The sequence below is a fragment of the Lissotriton helveticus genome, chromosome 2_2 (assembly GCF_964261635.1).
Source record: "Lissotriton helveticus chromosome 2_2, aLisHel1.1, whole genome shotgun sequence".
NCBI lineage: Eukaryota > Metazoa > Chordata > Amphibia > Caudata > Salamandridae > Lissotriton > Lissotriton helveticus.
In genome coordinates this window covers 468593042-468611895 of record NC_136060.1, presented here as the reverse complement: position 1 = coordinate 468611895, position 18854 = coordinate 468593042, and the positions used below count along the sequence as shown (strand labels likewise).

The 18854-nt window shown below is 50.8% G+C and overlaps 1 protein-coding gene across 1 annotated transcript in view; it reads left to right on the top strand.

The window, feature by feature from the left end:
* The window catches only part of SLC4A11 (solute carrier family 4 member 11), a 1943806-nt gene that overhangs the window by 1109217 nt on the left and 815735 nt on the right, over positions 1 to 18854 (top strand). Inside the window, exon 8 of the mRNA XM_078678714.1 lies at positions 11367 to 11490. Coding sequence (XP_078534840.1) covers positions 11367 to 11490 — 124 coding nt within the window. The remainder of the gene's footprint in view (positions 1 to 11366; positions 11491 to 18854) is intronic.

Genomic DNA, 18854 nt, shown 5'->3' with positions numbered 1-18854 from the left:
AAAATTAAAGATGGAAGCATTAACCCTCGTAAGTTCTCCTTTCTTTTTTGCAAGGTGAGGGGCCCAATTAAGTTTGGTATCAAAAAGAACCCCAAGGTAAGAGAACGTTTTAGTTAAGGGGATTACAGTTTCATCAATTTTAAAAGTGAAAGTCCTTCTTGATTGCTGGCCAACTTGCATGACAAATGATTTTGAGTTGTTAACCAAAAGATCTCTATCTGTCATGAACAATTTAAAAGCATTAAGAAGAGATGGGAGTCCCTTCTCAGTTCTTGAAATTAAAACCGCATCATCTGCGTACAGGAGTATAGGAATTCCCCGCCTACCGACTCTCGGGCAGTCTGCCTGGACATTCTGAAGCACGTTATCTAACTCGTTAATATAAAAATGAAAAAGGAAGGGGGCCAAGATACATCCTTAGCGAACACCCTTTCCAATGTTAAAATTATTCGTTACACTCAGATCTTGGGAGTATCTCACGTTAGCTCTGGTGTTATTATGCAAATCAGCCAAGAAACCAACCAAACCACTATCTATCCCCTTCACCCTCATGGACTGCCACAGCTTTCCCCTATTGACACAGTCGAAGGCTGAAGACAAATCCATGAAGGCGAGATGGATGGTGCCCCTTTGCACTACAGTGTACTTACTTAAAATTAAAAAGAGTTTCAGGCACTGTGTTGTTGTAGAGCGACCACTACAGAAGCCATACTGGGAAATGAACATAATGTTTTTTTCCTCTGCCCATTCAGATAGTCTCTGCAATACCATTCTTCCTACAATTTTAACCATAGTCTATTAATGAAATGGGTCTGTAACAATGTGGACTACCTTTGTCCCCCTTCTTGAAAACCGGGACAATTGTAGAAACACCCCATGATTGCGGGCAACCATCTTTCACAGCAGCATTAAAAACAGACTCTAATATAGGTGCCCAGAAGTTGGGCTCGGACTTAAATAAGTCCGGCGGGATCCCATAAGGCCCTGGGCCTTTCCCAGCTGTTAGTCCCACAATGCCCTTTATAACCTCGCCTCTATTGAAACTAATCATTTCACCACCACTGACAGAAGGGGCAGCATTATAAGACTCATCCAACGAGCAACAATACAATTCCTTAAAATGTTCTTCACAGACCTCCTTAGATATGTGGTATTCTAGTCCGTCACCCTGCTCCTGGGCCAAAAAAGGTTTCCTCATCACTGCCCAGAATCTAGTGCTACACTGCAGAGTGGTGGGATCAAGATTCTCACTCCATGCCTCTTCCCGAAGGGATTCCTTGTGTCTGGCAATAATAGTTTTATAATTTTTCCGGCATAGCTGAACTTCTGCCTTTATTCTTGGTTTGGTAGCCAATGCTAATCTTAAATTTCTGGCTGCTTTTGAGCATTCATGATTAAACCATCTAGGTCCCTTGATCTCCAACTTCTTTACAGGGGCTGACAACCGCTTTGAAACCTTAACCGATAGATTTTGAAAAGCACTAAGAACATTGTTTGGCTGGGCGCCTTCTTGCGTACAGACCATAATCTCATCTGCACAAGCGACTTTAATCTCTTTGTACAGCAGGTCTGGGGTGATCTTGGACCATCTTAATCGCCGTCTCCCATCTGTCGTACTCATCCTACCTGTAACGTGTTTCAATCCTTCTTTGACTAACCTTGGGCCTCTCATGTGTACAGTGAGTGGGTTGTGATCACTAAATTCACTGTCATCAATAATGAAGGAATCCACAAAGGACTGCATTGATGATGTTAAAAATACATAATCAATGAAGGTTCCCCTCCCGTGACCCTTAAAGGTCGGTGTCTCGAAAAGCATAACAGGATCCATCAATGCCATTGTCGCCGTTAAGTCCAGATCATTAAGCATATCATTTAAATGTTCCCCCTCAATTGTGTGTTCTAGGTGAAAACCCTCGACCGCGCACAGTGCAGGTCCCTGATACATTTAAAGAGGGGATCCCCGCAGGGATGAACATTAAAATCACCCATGATCAAAAGATTATGCGAACAATCCTTCATTGCACTACTAATGAAAGCATTCAATGCTACTATCTGGCTATGGGCTGGACAAAAATTAATAGCATTATAAAAATTAACCACGCCAGCCATACAGTTTTCCCCCGATAAAACTAGACCGATAATTCCAGGATTGCATGTTGAGACTCTACGTACATTGCAGGATAATGCAACAGAAATGAACGTAACCATTCCCCCCTTGGGTCTGACCCTAATAGTTGCTGTATCTGAAAGAGACACGTTAGTATTAGATTCCTTACCTTAGAATATCCCCAGGCGTCAGACTGGATCCGTAAACTTTTGCGTAGCAGTACCCTTGCGCGTCGGCAGGTGTCGTCTGCGGGTCCGTCGTCGGCGCCATGATGACGTCGTCGGAGTACTTAGACGCCGCCTCCGCGTGCTGACGTCAGTTCTTCTTTTTTCCGCGCCAGCAAGCGCAGATCTGGAAAAAGCAGTAACCCTAGTAATTTTTTGACTAACTTTTTTGATCATTTTTGATTGCTTTTCGAAGTCTCTCGACTCCGAACGGTGCCGTAGGGATGCCCGGCTTCAAGCCCTGTGACGATTGCGACCGTCTGATGTCGGTCACGGATCCTCACCGCGTATGTTTGTCCTGTTTGGGCGTCGACCATGACGACAAGGCCTGCTCCGACTGCCGGGCCCTCTCCTCGAAAGCCAGGCAGGAGCGGTCCCGTAGGCGACTCGAACTCCGGCAGTCGGTCCCGCGCCGTGAGAGGTCCCGATCCCATGGGAGGTCGAGGGACAGGTCGCGGGCTCGGAGCCACCACAGCTCCGAGAGTAGGCCGCACTCCTCCGGGTCGAAGTCAAAAAGCACAAGAAGTCCAAGCGGCGTCATCGCTCCTCGGACTCCCCCCGACGCTCGCGCGATGCGGCCGGGGGTTCGGGTGACACCGCCCACGCGGCTCCGTCGGAGTCGCGGGCGAAGCGTGCAGATCCACACCCTCCGGTCCCTGGGCTGAACGCGACGCTGGAGGAGATCGAGCGCTTCCTCATGGCCATGAGGAAACTCTCTCCTCCGACTGGCTCCGCGGCGCCTCAGGGCCCAGCGGACCCGTCTGGGGCCCCTTAGCGGGTCGGCGGCCCCGGCGCCGTCGGGTGCTTCGGCCCCGACGCCGCCGATGCCTTCGGGCCCGGCGCCGCAGGTCCCCGCTATCCCGATGCCGCCGGCGCCGAGGGGTCCAGTTGTTCCGACGCCGCCGGCGCCTTCGGGCCCGGTGCCGCAGGACGCCGCTGGTCCTCCTTCGGGATCTGGTTCGTCGCCGGTGGATCTCACGACCTCCCCGGCGTCGGACCCTCAGGTGTCGCCTCCGGCGCCGTCCTCGGGCGGCGCCGGCCCCGGTCCTATTTCCATTCCTGTTCAGCCGTCGGGACGGCCCCGCTGGGCGCTGCTCCAGACGTCGTTTGGTGAATTTCACTTTTATGAACAGGCCCCATTGGTTGAGAACCCTGAATTTCAGGAGATGGGTGATGAAGAGGACTGGGAGGGGTCTGAGCACCCTCTGACCAGGGAGTGTCAGTCTCATGAGGACTGGACAGGAGACCTTGGGGAGGCCAGTGGCCTGGACACCTCTCCAGACACTGGGTTTGTCTCCCCTCCTACCGTGGCTTCGGAGGAGGGGGCAACATATAGTGTGGTGCTGATGAGGGCTGCCAAGGCCTTGGGCCTTGAGCTCCCCGTCGCGGCCGTGAGGACTAACCTCCTCAATGAGGTCCTTAAACCGCAGTCAAGCTCGGCCGAGCCTCTGCTGCCCTTTAATGAGGCCTTGACCGACATTCTTCTGGGCACTTGGTCCAAGCCCGCTACGGGTTCGCCCGTAGATAGGAACGTGGCCAGACGCCACCGCCCAACCCCGGGCGACCCATGTTTCCTGTCCTCCCACCCTACCCCCGAGAGCCTGGTCATCCAGACCTCCAATTCCCAGACCGCATTCCCGTCCGCCCCCCCCGGACCGGGAATCCAAGAGGTATGACCAGTATGGGAAGATCTTCTCATCCCGTAGTCTAGGCCTGCGGTCTTCCAACACCGCCTGCCTCTTGGGACGTTACACCCACTCTGTGTGGGATAAGGTCGCGGAAGTGCTGCCAGAGTGTCCGTTGGAGGTACTGGCCAAACTCGGCCAAGCCCTTGTGGAGGGCCGGGATGCAGCCAAGTATTCCATCAGGTGTGGGCTGGATACCACTGACTCGCTGGGTAGAGCGATGGCAACGACGGTGGCGGTCAGACGCCACGCCTGGCTGAGGTCCGCCAACTTTCTCGGCAGATGTCCAGAGCACGCTCATGACATGCCGTTCGATGGCCGTCGCCTCTTTGGCGACAAGGCAGACCATGCGCTTGAGCGCTTTAAGGACTCCAGGGCTACGGCCAAGTCCTTAGGCCTCTCGGGCCAGCGCCAGCAATTGGCTGCCTTTCACTCCTTTCGTGGCCACGGAAGGGGTGCGCCCACACGCGCCGCCAGCCACGCACCGCAGGGCAATACCCAACGCGGTGGCGGCCATGGGAACCGCCGTCGGGGGCAGCGGCGAGGTCAGTCCACACCTTACCCCGCAGCATCCGCCTCAAAACCTTCCTAGTCCGTGCTTCCAGGCCCATGTGACGCCAGTGGGGGGCAGGGTTCGCCATCACCACCTCCACTGGCGCACTATCACATCGGACAGGTGGGTGCTGCAAATCGTCCGAAGGGGCTACTCCCTCCCCTTCGAGGCGACTCCTCCAGCCATGCCACCGCAGAACCACCGTGTTTCGGGGGATCATTTGCGACTTCTGCAGGAGGAAGTTACGGCCCTCTTGGCCAAGGGGGCCATCGAGCGCGTTCCTGGGCCAGAAGTAGGGTGTGGTTGCTACTCCCTCTACTTTCTGGTACCCAAGAAGGGCAACGGGGGCCTACGCCTTATCTTGGACCTGAGGGACGTCAACGGCTTCCTCCGGAAGGAGAAGTTCAAGATGCTGACACTGGTTCAGGTTCTGGCTGCCCTGGACCCAGGAGACTGGATGGTAGCGTTGGACTTGCAGGACGCTTACTTTCATATCCCCGTCCTGCCTGCCCACCGGCGCAACCTGCGGTTCATGGTGGGGCCACGAGCATTTTCAATTTACCGTGCTCCCCTTCGGCCTTACCAGCCCCCCACGGGTGTTCACGAAGGTGATGGCGGTGGTCGCAGATCATCTGCGCAGGTTAGGGGTTTCAGTCTTCCCCTACCTCGACGACTGGTTGTTGAAGGCGGGCTCGCCCCAGACAGTCGTCGGCCACCTCCAGACGACGGCAGACCTCCTGCACCTGCTGGGGTTCTCCATCAATGTGCCGAAGTCACACCTGTGCCCCTCTCAGAAGCTCCTCTTCATCGGAGCGGTACTGGACTCGGCGCGGTTTCGGGTTTATCCGCCCGAACAGCGGGTCCGGGATATTCAGGCTCTGATTCCCATCTTTCAGCCGTTATCCTGGGTTTCGGTCAGGTTGGCGCTGCGGCTTCTGGGGCTGATGGCCTCCTGCATCCTACTGGTGCATCACGCCAGGTGGCGGATGCGGGCTCTGCAGTGGGACCTGAAGTTTCAGTGGGCCCAGCATCAGGGCAACCTATCCGACCACGTCCTGATCTCGGAGGGCACTGCGAGACAGCTGCAGTGGTGGCTTACGGACCGCGATTGGGTCAGCGGCAGATCCCTCTCCCTTCCCCAACCGGAGCACGTGGTTGTGACGGACGCGTCCCTCCAGGGCTGGGGAGGCCACATGGGAGAGGCGGAGATCAGAGGCCTCTGGTCTCCGGCGGAGACCTGGCTCCACATCAACCTGTTGGAGTTCCGGGCGATTCGTCTGGCACTGAAGGCATTCCTCCCCTCTGTCCGGGGGAGTGTAGTGCAGGTATTCACGGACAACAACCCCGCCATGTGGTACTGCAACAAACAAGGCGGGGTGGGGTCGTGGATCCTTTGTCAAGAGGCTCTTCGCCTTTGGCAATGGCTGGAACGCCAGGGCGTGACCCTGGTGGCTCAACACCTGGCAGGTTCTCTGAACGCCAGGGCGGACGAGCTCAGCCGTCGGTGCATGATGGATCACGAATGGCGTCTGAACTCGGACGTGGCGCAAGGCCTCTTTCAGCGATGGGGAGAGCCTTGGTTAGATCTATTCGCCACCGAAGAGAACGCGCAATGTCATCTGTTTTGCGCGTTGGAATTTCCAAGGCGGCTCTCGCTCGGAGACGCTTTTCGTCGCGAGTGGAGTTGCGGTCTGTTGTTCGCCTATCCGCCTATACCACTTCTGCCCAGAGTGCTGAAGAAGATCAAGCGCGACCGGGCCCAAGTCATCCTTGTGGCTCCGGACTGGGCGAGAAGATACTGGTATCCAGAGCTACTCAGTCTGTCAGTCGATCCCCCGGTTCGTCTGCCTCTTCAGGAGGACCTTCTGTCGCAGCAGCATGGGACGGTCCTCCACCAGAACCTGTCCAGTCTCCACCTCCATGCTTGGAGATTGAGCGGCGACAGTTGAGGCCATTTGACTTGCCTCCTGAAGTTTGTAACATCATTCTGGCAGCCAGGCATCCCTCCACAAAGTCGGTATAAGCCTGCAGGTGGAACAGATTTGTGGCACGGTGCACAGCAAAGGCTGTAGATCCTCTTGCTGCCCCTCTTTCTGAGGTTCTTCTCTTCCTTCTTTCTCTTGCCCAGCAGAGCTCTGCTCTGGACACTATCAAGGGCTACCTTTCTGCCCTTTCAGCCTTTCTCAGGCTGCCTGATCAACCTTCTTTGTAAATAGATTTCTTAAGGGCATCACACACACGTTTCCTCCTGTACCGTTTGTGATGCCTCAGTGGGAATTGAACCTGGTTCTTACCTTTCTGATGTGCGCTCCCTTTGAGCCACTTCACAACTGTCCTCTTCGCCTTCTGACCTTGAAGACTGCTTTCCTGGTTGCCATTACCTCTGCCAGGCGAGTGAGTGAGCTCCAGGCCCTTTCTTGTACTCCACCTTTCCTTTCTGTCCATCCGGACAAAGTGGTGCTGCGTACCAAACCTTCTTTCCTGCCCAAGGTTGTCACGGCCTTCCACATCGGGCAGTCTATCACCTTGCCAACCTTCTTCCCGCCACCGCATCCCTCTAAAGAGGAAGAGCGGCTCCACCGTCTGGACCCAAAACGTGCGCTCTCATTCTACTTAGATAGCACACGCCAGTTCCGGGTGGATGACCAACTCTTTGTTGGTTACGTGGGCGCTAAGAAGGGGAAAGCGGTGCACAAGAGGACCATCTCCCGGTGGATCATCCTGTGTATCCAGGCATGCTACTCCTTGGCTAGGAAGGAGCCCCCGGTTGGACTGCGGGCTCATTCTACCCGAGCGACGGCGGCTACCACTGCCCTGGGCAGGGGTGTGCCCTTACAAGACATCTGTCAGGCAGCTACGTGGGCATCGCTGCACACGTTTGCAAGACACTACTGCCTGGACAGCCAAGTCCGGGGGGATGGCTTCTTTGGCCGTTCCGTCCTCCAGGACTTTCTGGTGTGATTATTGGTTCGCAGACCCACCACCGGGGTTGGTATTGCTGGGGTATCTATTCTAAGGTAAGGAATCTAATACTAACGTCTCTTTCAGATGCACAAGTTACTACTTGTGTAACGATATATCTGTAAGAGACATTAGTTAGTATTAGATTCCTTACCGACCCACCCATCCTCCCCGTTCTGCGAACCAATATCTAGGGTTAGGGTTGTCCCCTTTTAGGGCCCTAGTTTCAATGGCACCAGTGTTGGTTTTTAACATGGCTCTGCGTTTCTGGCGCGGAAAAGCTGTGTCTAAGAACTGACGTCAGCACGCGGAGGCGGCGTCTAAGTACTCCGACGACGTCATCACGGCGCCCACGACGCAGACGACGGACGCGGAGCCGCAGACGCCTACCGACGCGCAAGGGTACTGCTACGCAAAAGTTTCCGGATCCAGTCTGACGCCTGGGGATATTCTAAGGTAAGGAATCTAATACTAACTAATGTCTCTTACAGATATATCGTTACACAAGTAGTAACTTGTGCTGCAGGCACATAAAAAGCCTTGTACCCTTCGAGAAAGTGGTTGCATTCAATAGACCAGGTCTCCTGCAGGCAGATGATTTAATACTGCTTAATGTACCTGATCCAGTTACAATCCTCCATCTTAGTGCCCATGCCCGCAATGTTCCATGAGATTACATTGTTCTGCCTCGTTTTTACATGAATTGTCTCTGTGCATCCCACTTCCTCCAATTTGTCATTTCCCTGACCCACAGGTTCCTCACGTCAATCACATGACTCAAGACCTGAAAGTGTGTCAAATCTATTCTGTGTAGCAATATTAAACCCATCCCCACACTGGTTACCAACATTGTACAAATATGCTCCATTGGGGGTCGGTGGCTGAATAGGAGTAAATGGTCTGAATGACCCAGGATTCAGTGGGGCTTTGATCAAGTGGGTATAGAAGTATCCAAGTGGGCGTACACATTTACTATTCATAGTATAAACTATAGAAGCCGCTCTTAGTAGGACTGTGGCAACATGTTGTGGATGTTTGAAGTTGACAATTATGCAATCTCCATTTGTTGTCTTTCTGGATGTTCCAATCCATTTAACCCTCCTTGTTGACAAAACTTGGTCAACAAATGTAACTGGAAACCCACAGTTTTTGTTCAACCATGATACTGTTCTATTTTTTAATGAATCATGGGATTCCTCCTAGGACTGAAAAAGTTAAAACTCAGTGGGGGGAACATTTGTGAGAACAACCACATATGGTGCGCAATCAGGAGGAAGGTTAGCATGACGGCTCTTCTTTGCATACATAGGAGCCGGCGTACCCTCCGGGTCTACTGTGGCCTTTTTATTTTGAGTGATTGGAGGGGTAAACTCAAGTGCGGCTGGCTCAGCTACGGATATTAACTGGCTGGTTCGCTGTAAATTCACTCTACCAGCTCCCTGCCCCTCAACAACTGGTCTCTTATCCACCGCTATTGGTCTTCCTGCAGATCGACAAGTTACTCACCTTTTGGTTACGCCTTACCGGATAGAGACATGATCTAGCCTCCGATTCCTTACCGACCCACCCCTCTTCCCCGCATTGCAGACACGTTTCTAGAGTCAAGGTAGTTCCCTATCTGGGCTCTATGTTTTTTAAACATACCAATGTCCATACACTTCATGGCTCTACGTTTCTAGCTTGAAAAATAACTGACATCAGCGCACCAATTTGGCGCCTGTATAGGTGATGCAGACTTCACTAACAATGCCGAGGATGTCATTCGGAGCTGACCGCCACCAACTAGCGCCCAAGGGTATTGCTCGAAGAAAAATCTTCCTGATCCAGTCTGACGCCTGGGAAATTTAATGGTAAGGAATCCGCGGTTAGATCATGTCACTACCAGATTAAGCATTACCGAAGGTAAGTAACTTGTCTGTCAGGGGGCTTGTGCTGGTAAGGAATTGACACTTACCAAGCCCAAGGCTCTTGCCCAGTTGTGCCCGAATGGACTTTTAGTGATTAGCTGAGGCACCTGCACAATGTCTCCCATCAGACTACGCTGCTGTAATTGAAGCTGCTGCCTCCAAGCACTTGTCCTCTGTGTGTTGGAGGTGAGTTTGTTTTTCCAGTCAGTGAACATCTGTCTGTCTATCAATCTGTCTATCTCTATCCATCCATCTCTATCTCTCTCACGATCACCCTATCCGTATGTATATACATATAATATATATATACACACACACACTTTGCAACACTCTGCCCCCTGTGTGGGGGAAACCGCTTTTACCACACACTGTGCCTTTACCACGCAGATGCCATTGCCACGCATGGTAAGTCATTTAAAGTAAGTATGTATATATATTACAAATATTGGTAGAACTAAATTTAGTTTTTTAGACGTGGATAGTGGTAAAGGGTGGTATGGGTAAAAAGAAAAAAAGGTGGCTGGAGGGCCCCCCCTCAAAAGAGAAATGCATCAATATTACATTAAAAAATATATATGTATTTATTACTCAGTGGCAGACACCACTGGGTACTTGGGACCTTAAAGGTTTTGAGATGATCCATCAAGCGGGGACCAGGAATAAGATGTAGAGGGATGGGGAGAGGGGGGAATTCTCAAAACTTGTTTTTCCCTTTCATTTTTCCATAGACAAAACTTAAAACTAACACAGCCACAAAACGTTTGAACTATGCACTAACTTTTAAAGCTAGACTTGGTCCAAAAAGCATGCTTTTTGTTATGTTGTATATTCGTTCAGTAGTGGAGAAATTCTAGTTTGAAAATAGTATATATCACGCCGTGGACGATCCGCAAATCAAAAAGTTACAAAGATTTGGTCTGATTGTCTGCCATCACATCAACAAAGATGTGACTGCAGCCATTTTAGGACTTAGCGACCGAGTCCTCTGCTCTGAGAAAAAGGAAATCTTAGGGGATAAGATTCAACCCTATATCATTCTAAATGATTGGTCACCAAGTTTGATTAGTAATAGCTGTCAGGTTGGTAACATGGGTCGCAGATGCTTTCTAATGTTACTTGTGAGAATCATTGTTCAACTTACTACTGCATTTACTAGGTGTTGATTTACTGAATGGGCATCTCCAATACTGGAGACCTTGCATGCATGAGCCTGATAGTTTATTTGGCTACTTGAAGAGTTTGTTGTCTTGAGTCTTAGTTTCTAGTGGCAATGAGCATGATTTTCTGTTAATTGCTTTTGGCTATTAATTGTGGCCCCACAATGGAAAATGCTGTTATTTACTTTTAATCCTAATTTTCCATCACATACAGTTTCATTAAGTTCATAGAAACCCTCTCTCCTTGCCAGTAAGCAACGAGTAGAGTAAAATGGGAATTGATGCTTAGTAATATAATTTAACTTGTTCCTCACAGTTGAGACCATCTTTCACCTCACTGCAGTCTGGCAATCTGCAGTGACCTGCTTCCCACAGTGACCGTGTTTTCCTCTTTCATTGAATGTTTTCTATCCAACACCAGTTTCAAAGTTTTTCTGTTTAGAAAAACGTGATTTGGGGGACTTGCACACGAGTGAAGAGACATATTTGTATGTATTTTATGAAGATGCTATACTGCATAATCATTATTACTGTTAAGTGAACTTTTCAGGCTATCCACATTATGATGATTACACAGGTAGGCAACTAAATGATTCTCTTCTAGTTTCATATGTAAAATCTTGTCATTACACTTACCTCAAAAAAACATTTGCTTTCTTCTTGTTCTTGTTACACAGAAGCTGTGGTCCTGAATGCTGTCCTCTGAAAGTATACCACAAAATAAATATTTATGCAATTAGTAAGCTGTTTTTTGTTTTTCATTTTACAGTTGCACTATAAAAGCACTTCAGCGACGTCATGTTTGCATCAGTCGATTAGAAAGGCCTCAGAACTGGGGTGAAAACTCCTGCGAAGTGAGATTTGTCATATTAGTCTTGGCTCCCCCTAAAATGGTAAATTTTGTATTCTATATGCCTGCATATATTTTAGTTTTTTCTACTTTCTTGTGACAAATTGCATCTTCAAGGGCCTTTAGGGTTTGTTATAATGCAGTATATCTGCAAGGATTACTATGGTGAAAGGAATTGTTTTCTATTACAGTATAAACCAAAGGATATATGTAGCGCAGTTACACAATGCTATAACTGTGACAAATATATTGGCAATATTTGATTAACACCTTGAATGCTATAGCAATTCTCCCCCGGTGCTGCAGGCCCTTAAATCCCATTGTTCATGACGAGCTCAGCTCATCATGAGCACCCCAGCAGTGTACTGCATGACGAGCTGAGCTCGTCATGAGCATGGAAGGGGTTAAAGTCGTTTTTTAAGAATTTGTCTTCACACTTACCTTACGCTTGATGACATGAACCCTAATCAACAGAAACCAGCCCCTTAACTAAGAGTAATAGTAAAACAAGAGCAAATGCAACCACAATAACAACAAGCATTGGCATAGCCAATAGGTCTCGCCTTTGGGACCTTATAAGTGTTTAGTTATCCAGCACAATATCCTTGGTGCAACAACATCAAGTGTTGCATGGCTAAACACTTATAAGGTCCCAAAGGCGAGACCTATTTGGTATGCCAATGTGTGTTTTCTCTGAATCCGTCTACTTCAATACAGACATTAGAAAGGCGAGACCTATTTGGTATGCCAATGTGTGTTTTCTCTGAATCCGTCTACTTCAATACAGACATTACTTATTCAGGCAAGAACTTAAGTATTTGAAAGGGGAGATCTGTTTCTGTGCTACAACAGACACAGATGAGGGTGTAGTTCTTAGGCCTCTGAGCTATACATTTTACAGGTTAGCCTGAATGACCCAACTTAACTTTAGTGTTGCAGAGTCCGCAGAGAGGGAAGACAGACTATACATGAAAAAAGAACATCAAGTCTGTCAGTGGTTCTGTGTAGTTTTCTGCATTTCAGTAAGTTTTCAATAGTTTCAGAGCAAGTATATGAAATTGTGCCGCTCAATATGCAATAACATGTCCACTGGAGGGAATAGGTAGTGAGAAGTGTCCTCTGGTAACTTCCTGGAGCAGTCCGGCGTATTCAGTTGAATGGGGCCTGAGAGGTCTGGCTCCTGAAGTGTCTTCAAGTCATGGGCACAACAGCTCCTGTGGCTAAAGCTTTCGATAACAAGTGGAATTCCTGGCATTGGAGCCGCTCAGCACAGTGGTTGCTGGAGGTGGTGCTGAGCAGTGAGATGTAGCGTTCAAAAGCAAAGCGATAACATATCTGCCTTGGTGCTAATGGGACCTGGCGCTAGTTTCTGGCTTCAAGGGTGCCATTAAACGGGAGAAGGATTGCACAGCATGGTGGTTGCCCCGGGCTCTTGTTAAGTAGCAGCCTAAAATGCAGTTGGTGGACATGGATGGGACATTTACATCTGCCAGCAGAACTTGGCACATAGCGACGCTGACTGCTGTGCACTCTTGTAAGCATATACAGGGGATTAGGAGCTTGGGAGCAGTTGCAGATTTGGCCATTGCGTTCAGAGCCCAGCCCTTGCCTTTCCAAGCATCCAAAAGTACACTGGGCCTGGTGGTGGACGCTGAGTTTAGCCCCAGTGATGCTTCCTTGGCCTTTTACTAGTTCTTGAAGGTGCTGTGCATCTTAACCGCGCGGCCGTTAAGCACCAAATTCCTTATAAGAAATAGCTTGACATTTGACCTCTGTCTTTAAATGCACAGCAAATGTGACAAGATAAGAACAGGCATGTTAACAGAAATGGAGAACTGGTGGACGAATACAGTGAATAGGATTTGTGCAAAGGAACTAGAGCTGGACAGCCTAAAACAAATAGAAAGCAAGATTGAGTTACAAACCCAATGGTAAACAACGGGCGAAATTTATTACCAGGACGCTTTCCTAATGTCTGAAGATGTTGGCAAATCTACAGCTGTACTGTCTGGTAGACTTCGACATAAAAAGGGATGTCCAGAGTACAAGAAATAGGTGGACAAGCTCTCTTAAACTATGTGCATCACTTAAATCCACCAACCCATAGATCACCTGGTGCAGTAAGTAGCGAATTATTGCCTGCACGTGTTTGGGGAATTAGTCCATTTCTAAACAAAACAATATATTCAATGTACAATAAAATCCCACAATTAGAAGGGTAATCGGCGGAACAGTTGAGTGCTAATCTGAACCTATGTTTTCAAACACAGACATATGTTTTGGATCGAGGAAATATCTACTCTTTTACTGCATACACTCTTATGGGTGTTCTATATAGTCTTGGGAAACGTGTAGCAACTCTACCAGCAAAACTAAACGTGTGCATATGCTTAACCACTGAAGTGGCAAACTTAAATTGTAGAAGGCGAAAGAGCATACAGTCATGTATGTCCTTCTCCCGTCAAGTTTTTCGCCTGAAAGTGCTTCGATGGATATCAGCAGGGACCATTTACAACACTAGCCGGTGACCTTGATCCAACACCTCATAGCCGTTTTTTTAAATAATTGCGTCTCATCTAGTGGCTCTCTATTGCTTCGGGTCACCATGTGTAGTACACTCCCCACCAGTATCCTCTCACTGTTGATGCCTACGATAGCCTTAGGCCCACTCGAGAAGCGAATCGCGGGTCAGGAGGGGCTTCTTTATTGCAAGCAGCTGCAACTTCTCAGCCCCCACCGGAACACCGGTGACCAGTGGCTTCAGCGGACCTGCTACGGCATGCGAGGTGGCGGCCAGATAGGGCAAAAAAGGGCCTGGAACGGGCAGATACCGACAACATGGTGAACACTCTCCGCAACCAGGAACTGAAGGTGAGGAAAAGGACAGCGCTGTACTTTGATGTCATTTGTGCAGCTCGGCTCAAAGGCGCTCTAGCCAGTCACAATATGGCGCGATCAGAACTACGACATTGGAAACAAAACAAGCATTGGCCGTGCGGCAGTAAAGCAGCGCGGCCGTGAAGTTGGCAGCAGGGGGTGGGGGCATGCGCGATTCCCTTGCTGGAGCGTGCGACCATTTGGCGCCGCGCGCTCCCACAAGGAAATCGCCAAGTTGTGCATGTGTTGCATTGCAAACAATGCAACGCATGCATGTTTTTGCCCCCGAAGCTGTGGCGATGTCTACAGGTCTCTCTCCTATGTAGCGCATGCGCGCTATGTAGGTCGAGACCTAAAAAGGAGCACAGTAAAGCTATTGGAATATAATCTTGTTCAAAAGTAGTTTGCAAAGAGCTGAAGAGCTAAATTCTCATACTCGTAATAAGCTGAATATATCTTCGGAGTCTTCATTCAAAATGCCTTTATCACATATTGTTATAACATCTTGCATCAGAGTGTGATTCTGTAACACAATTTAAACTAGAGAATGTTCGTTTTTACAACAAACTACACATAAGAATTAGGTTTTACTGAAGGCGTCATTTACTTATTTTTTTTCCTTAATGAGTTCACATTAGCTTCAGGTTTTTAGGTCTCGTGGCGTTAACCACGCAAAACGCGGTCTCGCCAGAGAACCTATTGTCAGCGACTCTGCTTTCCAAGAGAGGAGACAGGAGCTGGCCGCGCGCTTCAAGAGTCGGAATTGAGCGGGCCATGCGCATGTGAATGCGCTCGCTGTGCCCAGCTCCTGTCTCCTCTCCTGGAAAGCTGTACCACACAGCCACACCTCCCCCTGCTTTCAAACACGCATGCGCAGACAGAGACACACACACGCACACACATACTCGAGCGCACATGCACGCACACATACAGAGACACCCCCCCTCCGCACATACACACGAGCGCACAGAGACCCCCCCTCCCTCCAACTAAGCCCCACTCACCGCGTAGGCGCCGGGAACGGCTTCAGTGGGACTTCTCTCTGCGGGGTGCGCTCCACGCGGGCTCCCTCAGCTCACGGGAGACCCGTACTGCCGCGCACTCCATCCCCGCCCATGTCCCAGGCAAGATGGCAGCACGCATGCTCAGTGCATCAGCGTGTGTGCACGAACAGCTATTGTGCTGCGCACTTTGTTTCCCTTCCTAGCCCTTTGATTGCTCTCCTCTTCCTGGGCTCTGTGGGACTCACAGCCCTCCTCTGGGACCGTCCGACACAGGTGAGTCACCGCGGATTTCTGCAAAGGGGGCGCTGGATATTGTTTCAGTTCTTGCAGAGGCCGCCTCACCCTCCCGAAGGGGGGGGGGGGGGAGGCTCAGGGGCCGGCGCCATAACCCGCACCGTGCCCCCGAGTGGAAAAAAACGGTTCTGGGCGTTTTATAGCGCACAGAAGCAAGCGTAAGGGGAATGCCTCCCGCCAAAAAGGATGAGTGCCTGATGGCGCCAAAAGGCGACCAATGGGCGCACACCGCAATGTTCGAACCCCCCCTATCAGGGGGTACCACCTGAAACCCAGGCTGGCGGAAATGGCCAATATAAGCCGCCGCTCGCCCAGGTAGCTCCCAACTTCGTGGAGCAGGGCAAGCGGCGCACCAACGGAGTTCTGCTGAAAACGAGGCGACGAGGCGAAGCTCTGCTCGGCGACCAGCTGATGACGGATCATCGCTGGAGGACAGACGATCATCGTGGTACGTGAAGAGCATCGGTGCGCCAAGAACCCAGGACTACTCACAAGGCCGTCTCAAGCCCTCGACACCTCGCCTGTCCAGCGCGCATTGTGCCGCTGAAAGGAGGCGGGGGGGCACTGTGCGGACAAGAAGCGCAGCATCGGAGGAAGCAGGGGACCGGTGCGACGTCAGCAAGGAGCACGGAAACGTCTGCTCGTCTTGCTTCATCACCCGCCTGAGCTGCGCCGACAGGAGCCGAGCCCAGCGCGACCAGCGGGAGAAACACCAGCACCTTCACAGAGAGCAGGAAAGGCCCGGACGTGCACTGCGTTTTCCGCCGGAATAGAACAAGTTGCTGGCATTGAGTAGCGAGCAGCGGAGAGCCCTCGGGGAGAACGGAAACACGCTGTTTACTGACGGCTGGCTAAAGGAGCGGTGGAGAGCCCTCGGGGAGAACAGAAACGCCCACCTAACCGGCTGCTGGATAAAAGAGCGGCGGAGAGCCCTTGGCCGGAACGAGGGCACTCAGGGTGGCCCCGCTCGGCGCCACAGCTTGCTAGGTGAGCATCTGCACGAGCGTGCCCCTCCAGGGAACCGAGCAGATAAGCCCTCACGTTTGTGCTGTCTGCTGGTGCCAGGGTCCCCACATCACAGTGTGTTCACAGCGGACCTGCATCACAAGCGGTGGGGGCCAGACCAGCAGTACCCAGGGCGGGAACATGGCTGAGGGTCAGCCAGAAGAAGTCGCTGAACTGCTAAAACGGATCCAGGAGGTATCGCGATCCACGGCAGCGAGTGGCTGCAGCCACACCTGGAGCAGGACGGGGGCACCGTCCCAGAAGCACGAAAGGAGGCCGCACCCAAGAAGCGTAGGATCACGCCGCAGAAAAAGGCCCCCAGGAAGAAGCCCCTGAGGAAGGAACGGCCGAGCGAGGGCTTATCACCGAGGACAGGGGACCACAGCGACGCTACCAGAAACATAGCGAATGGCGAGCATGTTGAAAGAGTGTCTTAGGTCCTTGGCACCTGCAGCGCGTGATGGGGCTCAGGGGGTAGCAAGGCCAGAAGCTCAGCGCGCAGAGGAAACATGGCATCTACTCGACCCAGGCCAGGCGCGTCAGGAGAGAATACAGGGACAGGTGGCGCAAACAGCGCAGGGATCCCCAGTAGCGGCATGGGATACAGTATTAATGCAGGCATTACTCAACCGGAATGTCCGGTCACTGACCACTACACCAGGCCATCCCCCGGCCCGGCGTCACTTACGAGGGCCACCGGGCTAGCCTGCCTTATACCCCTGGCAGTCAAGGAGAGGATATGGCGCATAGAATTTGTAGATATCTTCTCCCTGCTGGAGATTCAGCTGGAGAATATAAATATATATGTGTGTGTATATATATATATATGTGAAAACATATTTGCAGCCTAAAACATTTCCCAACTGGCAAAATTTGCCGCAAAATTACATACATACAGTAGTACTCTTCCAGAACCTAAGGAAGAAAAGAGCAGAAAACATTTGTATACAACAATGCTTTATTGCCATAGGAAAAACCTGTAATTGCAGGCATTTGCCAGTAGGCTTCAGTAGAGTATAAAGCAAACAAAGAAAACTGACACCTTGCCTTTAAGGCATTAGAGTAGGGGTACCGTGCCTTTAAGACCTGAAGGCAACCCCCTGCTCCCATGATGCACCACAGGTGACAGTTGGGTCAGTTCTTTTTTCCGGCTCCTTCTGTGAGGATCCTGGAGCTTGAGCTCTTCAGCTTTCAACTGAAATTGCTTTTTTGAGAGAGTTTTCTCTTATATTTCGACATTTTTTTGAATAAATGAGGCTTCTGATTTATTTTTCTGTGGTAACCCACAAGAATTTCCTGTCAGAATGCCTGCTCTGTTCCGGAAATGTCCTTCTTGTGACAAAAAGATGGCTCTGACTGACCCACATTCTGTGTGTATTGTGTGCCTTCCATCTTCACACATTCCTGATCAGTGCCATCACTGTAAAAAATTTAAAAGTCGAACTCTTCGCGACAGGGAGAAGATTCGACTTCATGCCATGCAGGAGATGGACAAAAGTCACCAGGTGGGTGCTTCCACAGCCCCTAGATCTTCTCCTACAAGCAAGCACGGCCAAAAACGGCGTCATTCCACTTCTCCTATCTCCAGAAAGAGGAATGAAGGTCGAAGAACTCCGTCGAGGTCGCCGTCGAAAAAACCCAGATCATCTTCACGACGTCGAAGATCTCCGCCGCAGTCAAGTAAGTCGGCGTCGAGGCACCATGCTTCGGGCTCGAAGTCTATGGCTGCTGCTACTTCTAAGTCTCCGTCGACGTCGAGAGCTAGGACGGCATCTAGGTCGCCGCTGGCTAGCGGGCCGCCGTCAAGAGGGACTGTCAGATCCCATCCTTCGACGTCAAGGAGTTCGACGCCAAGGCGACGCCAGGAAAGGTCGCCGTCGAGGAAGATCATCGTCAAGACGACGTCGAGAGTCGTCGTCGAGACGACGTCGAGAGTCGTCGTCGAGACGACGTCATGAAGTATCTCTACCGGATCGACGTCGAGGGAGATCGACGTCGAAGTCTCCGGATCGACGTCGAGGTTCTCAGCATCGCTCGACGCCACTAGTCACCCAGACGTCTTCGACGTCGAGGATTTCGCCGTCGAGGGATAAAGCGATGGCAGAGATGGAGTCCCCTGGTTCTAAGACTTCAGGAGGAAAATCGTCATCTCCTGGCTTGAACATCATGCAGGTCTCCCCAGAATCTTCACCCAGATCTGCGGGCAGCTTGATTTCTCGACATCCTC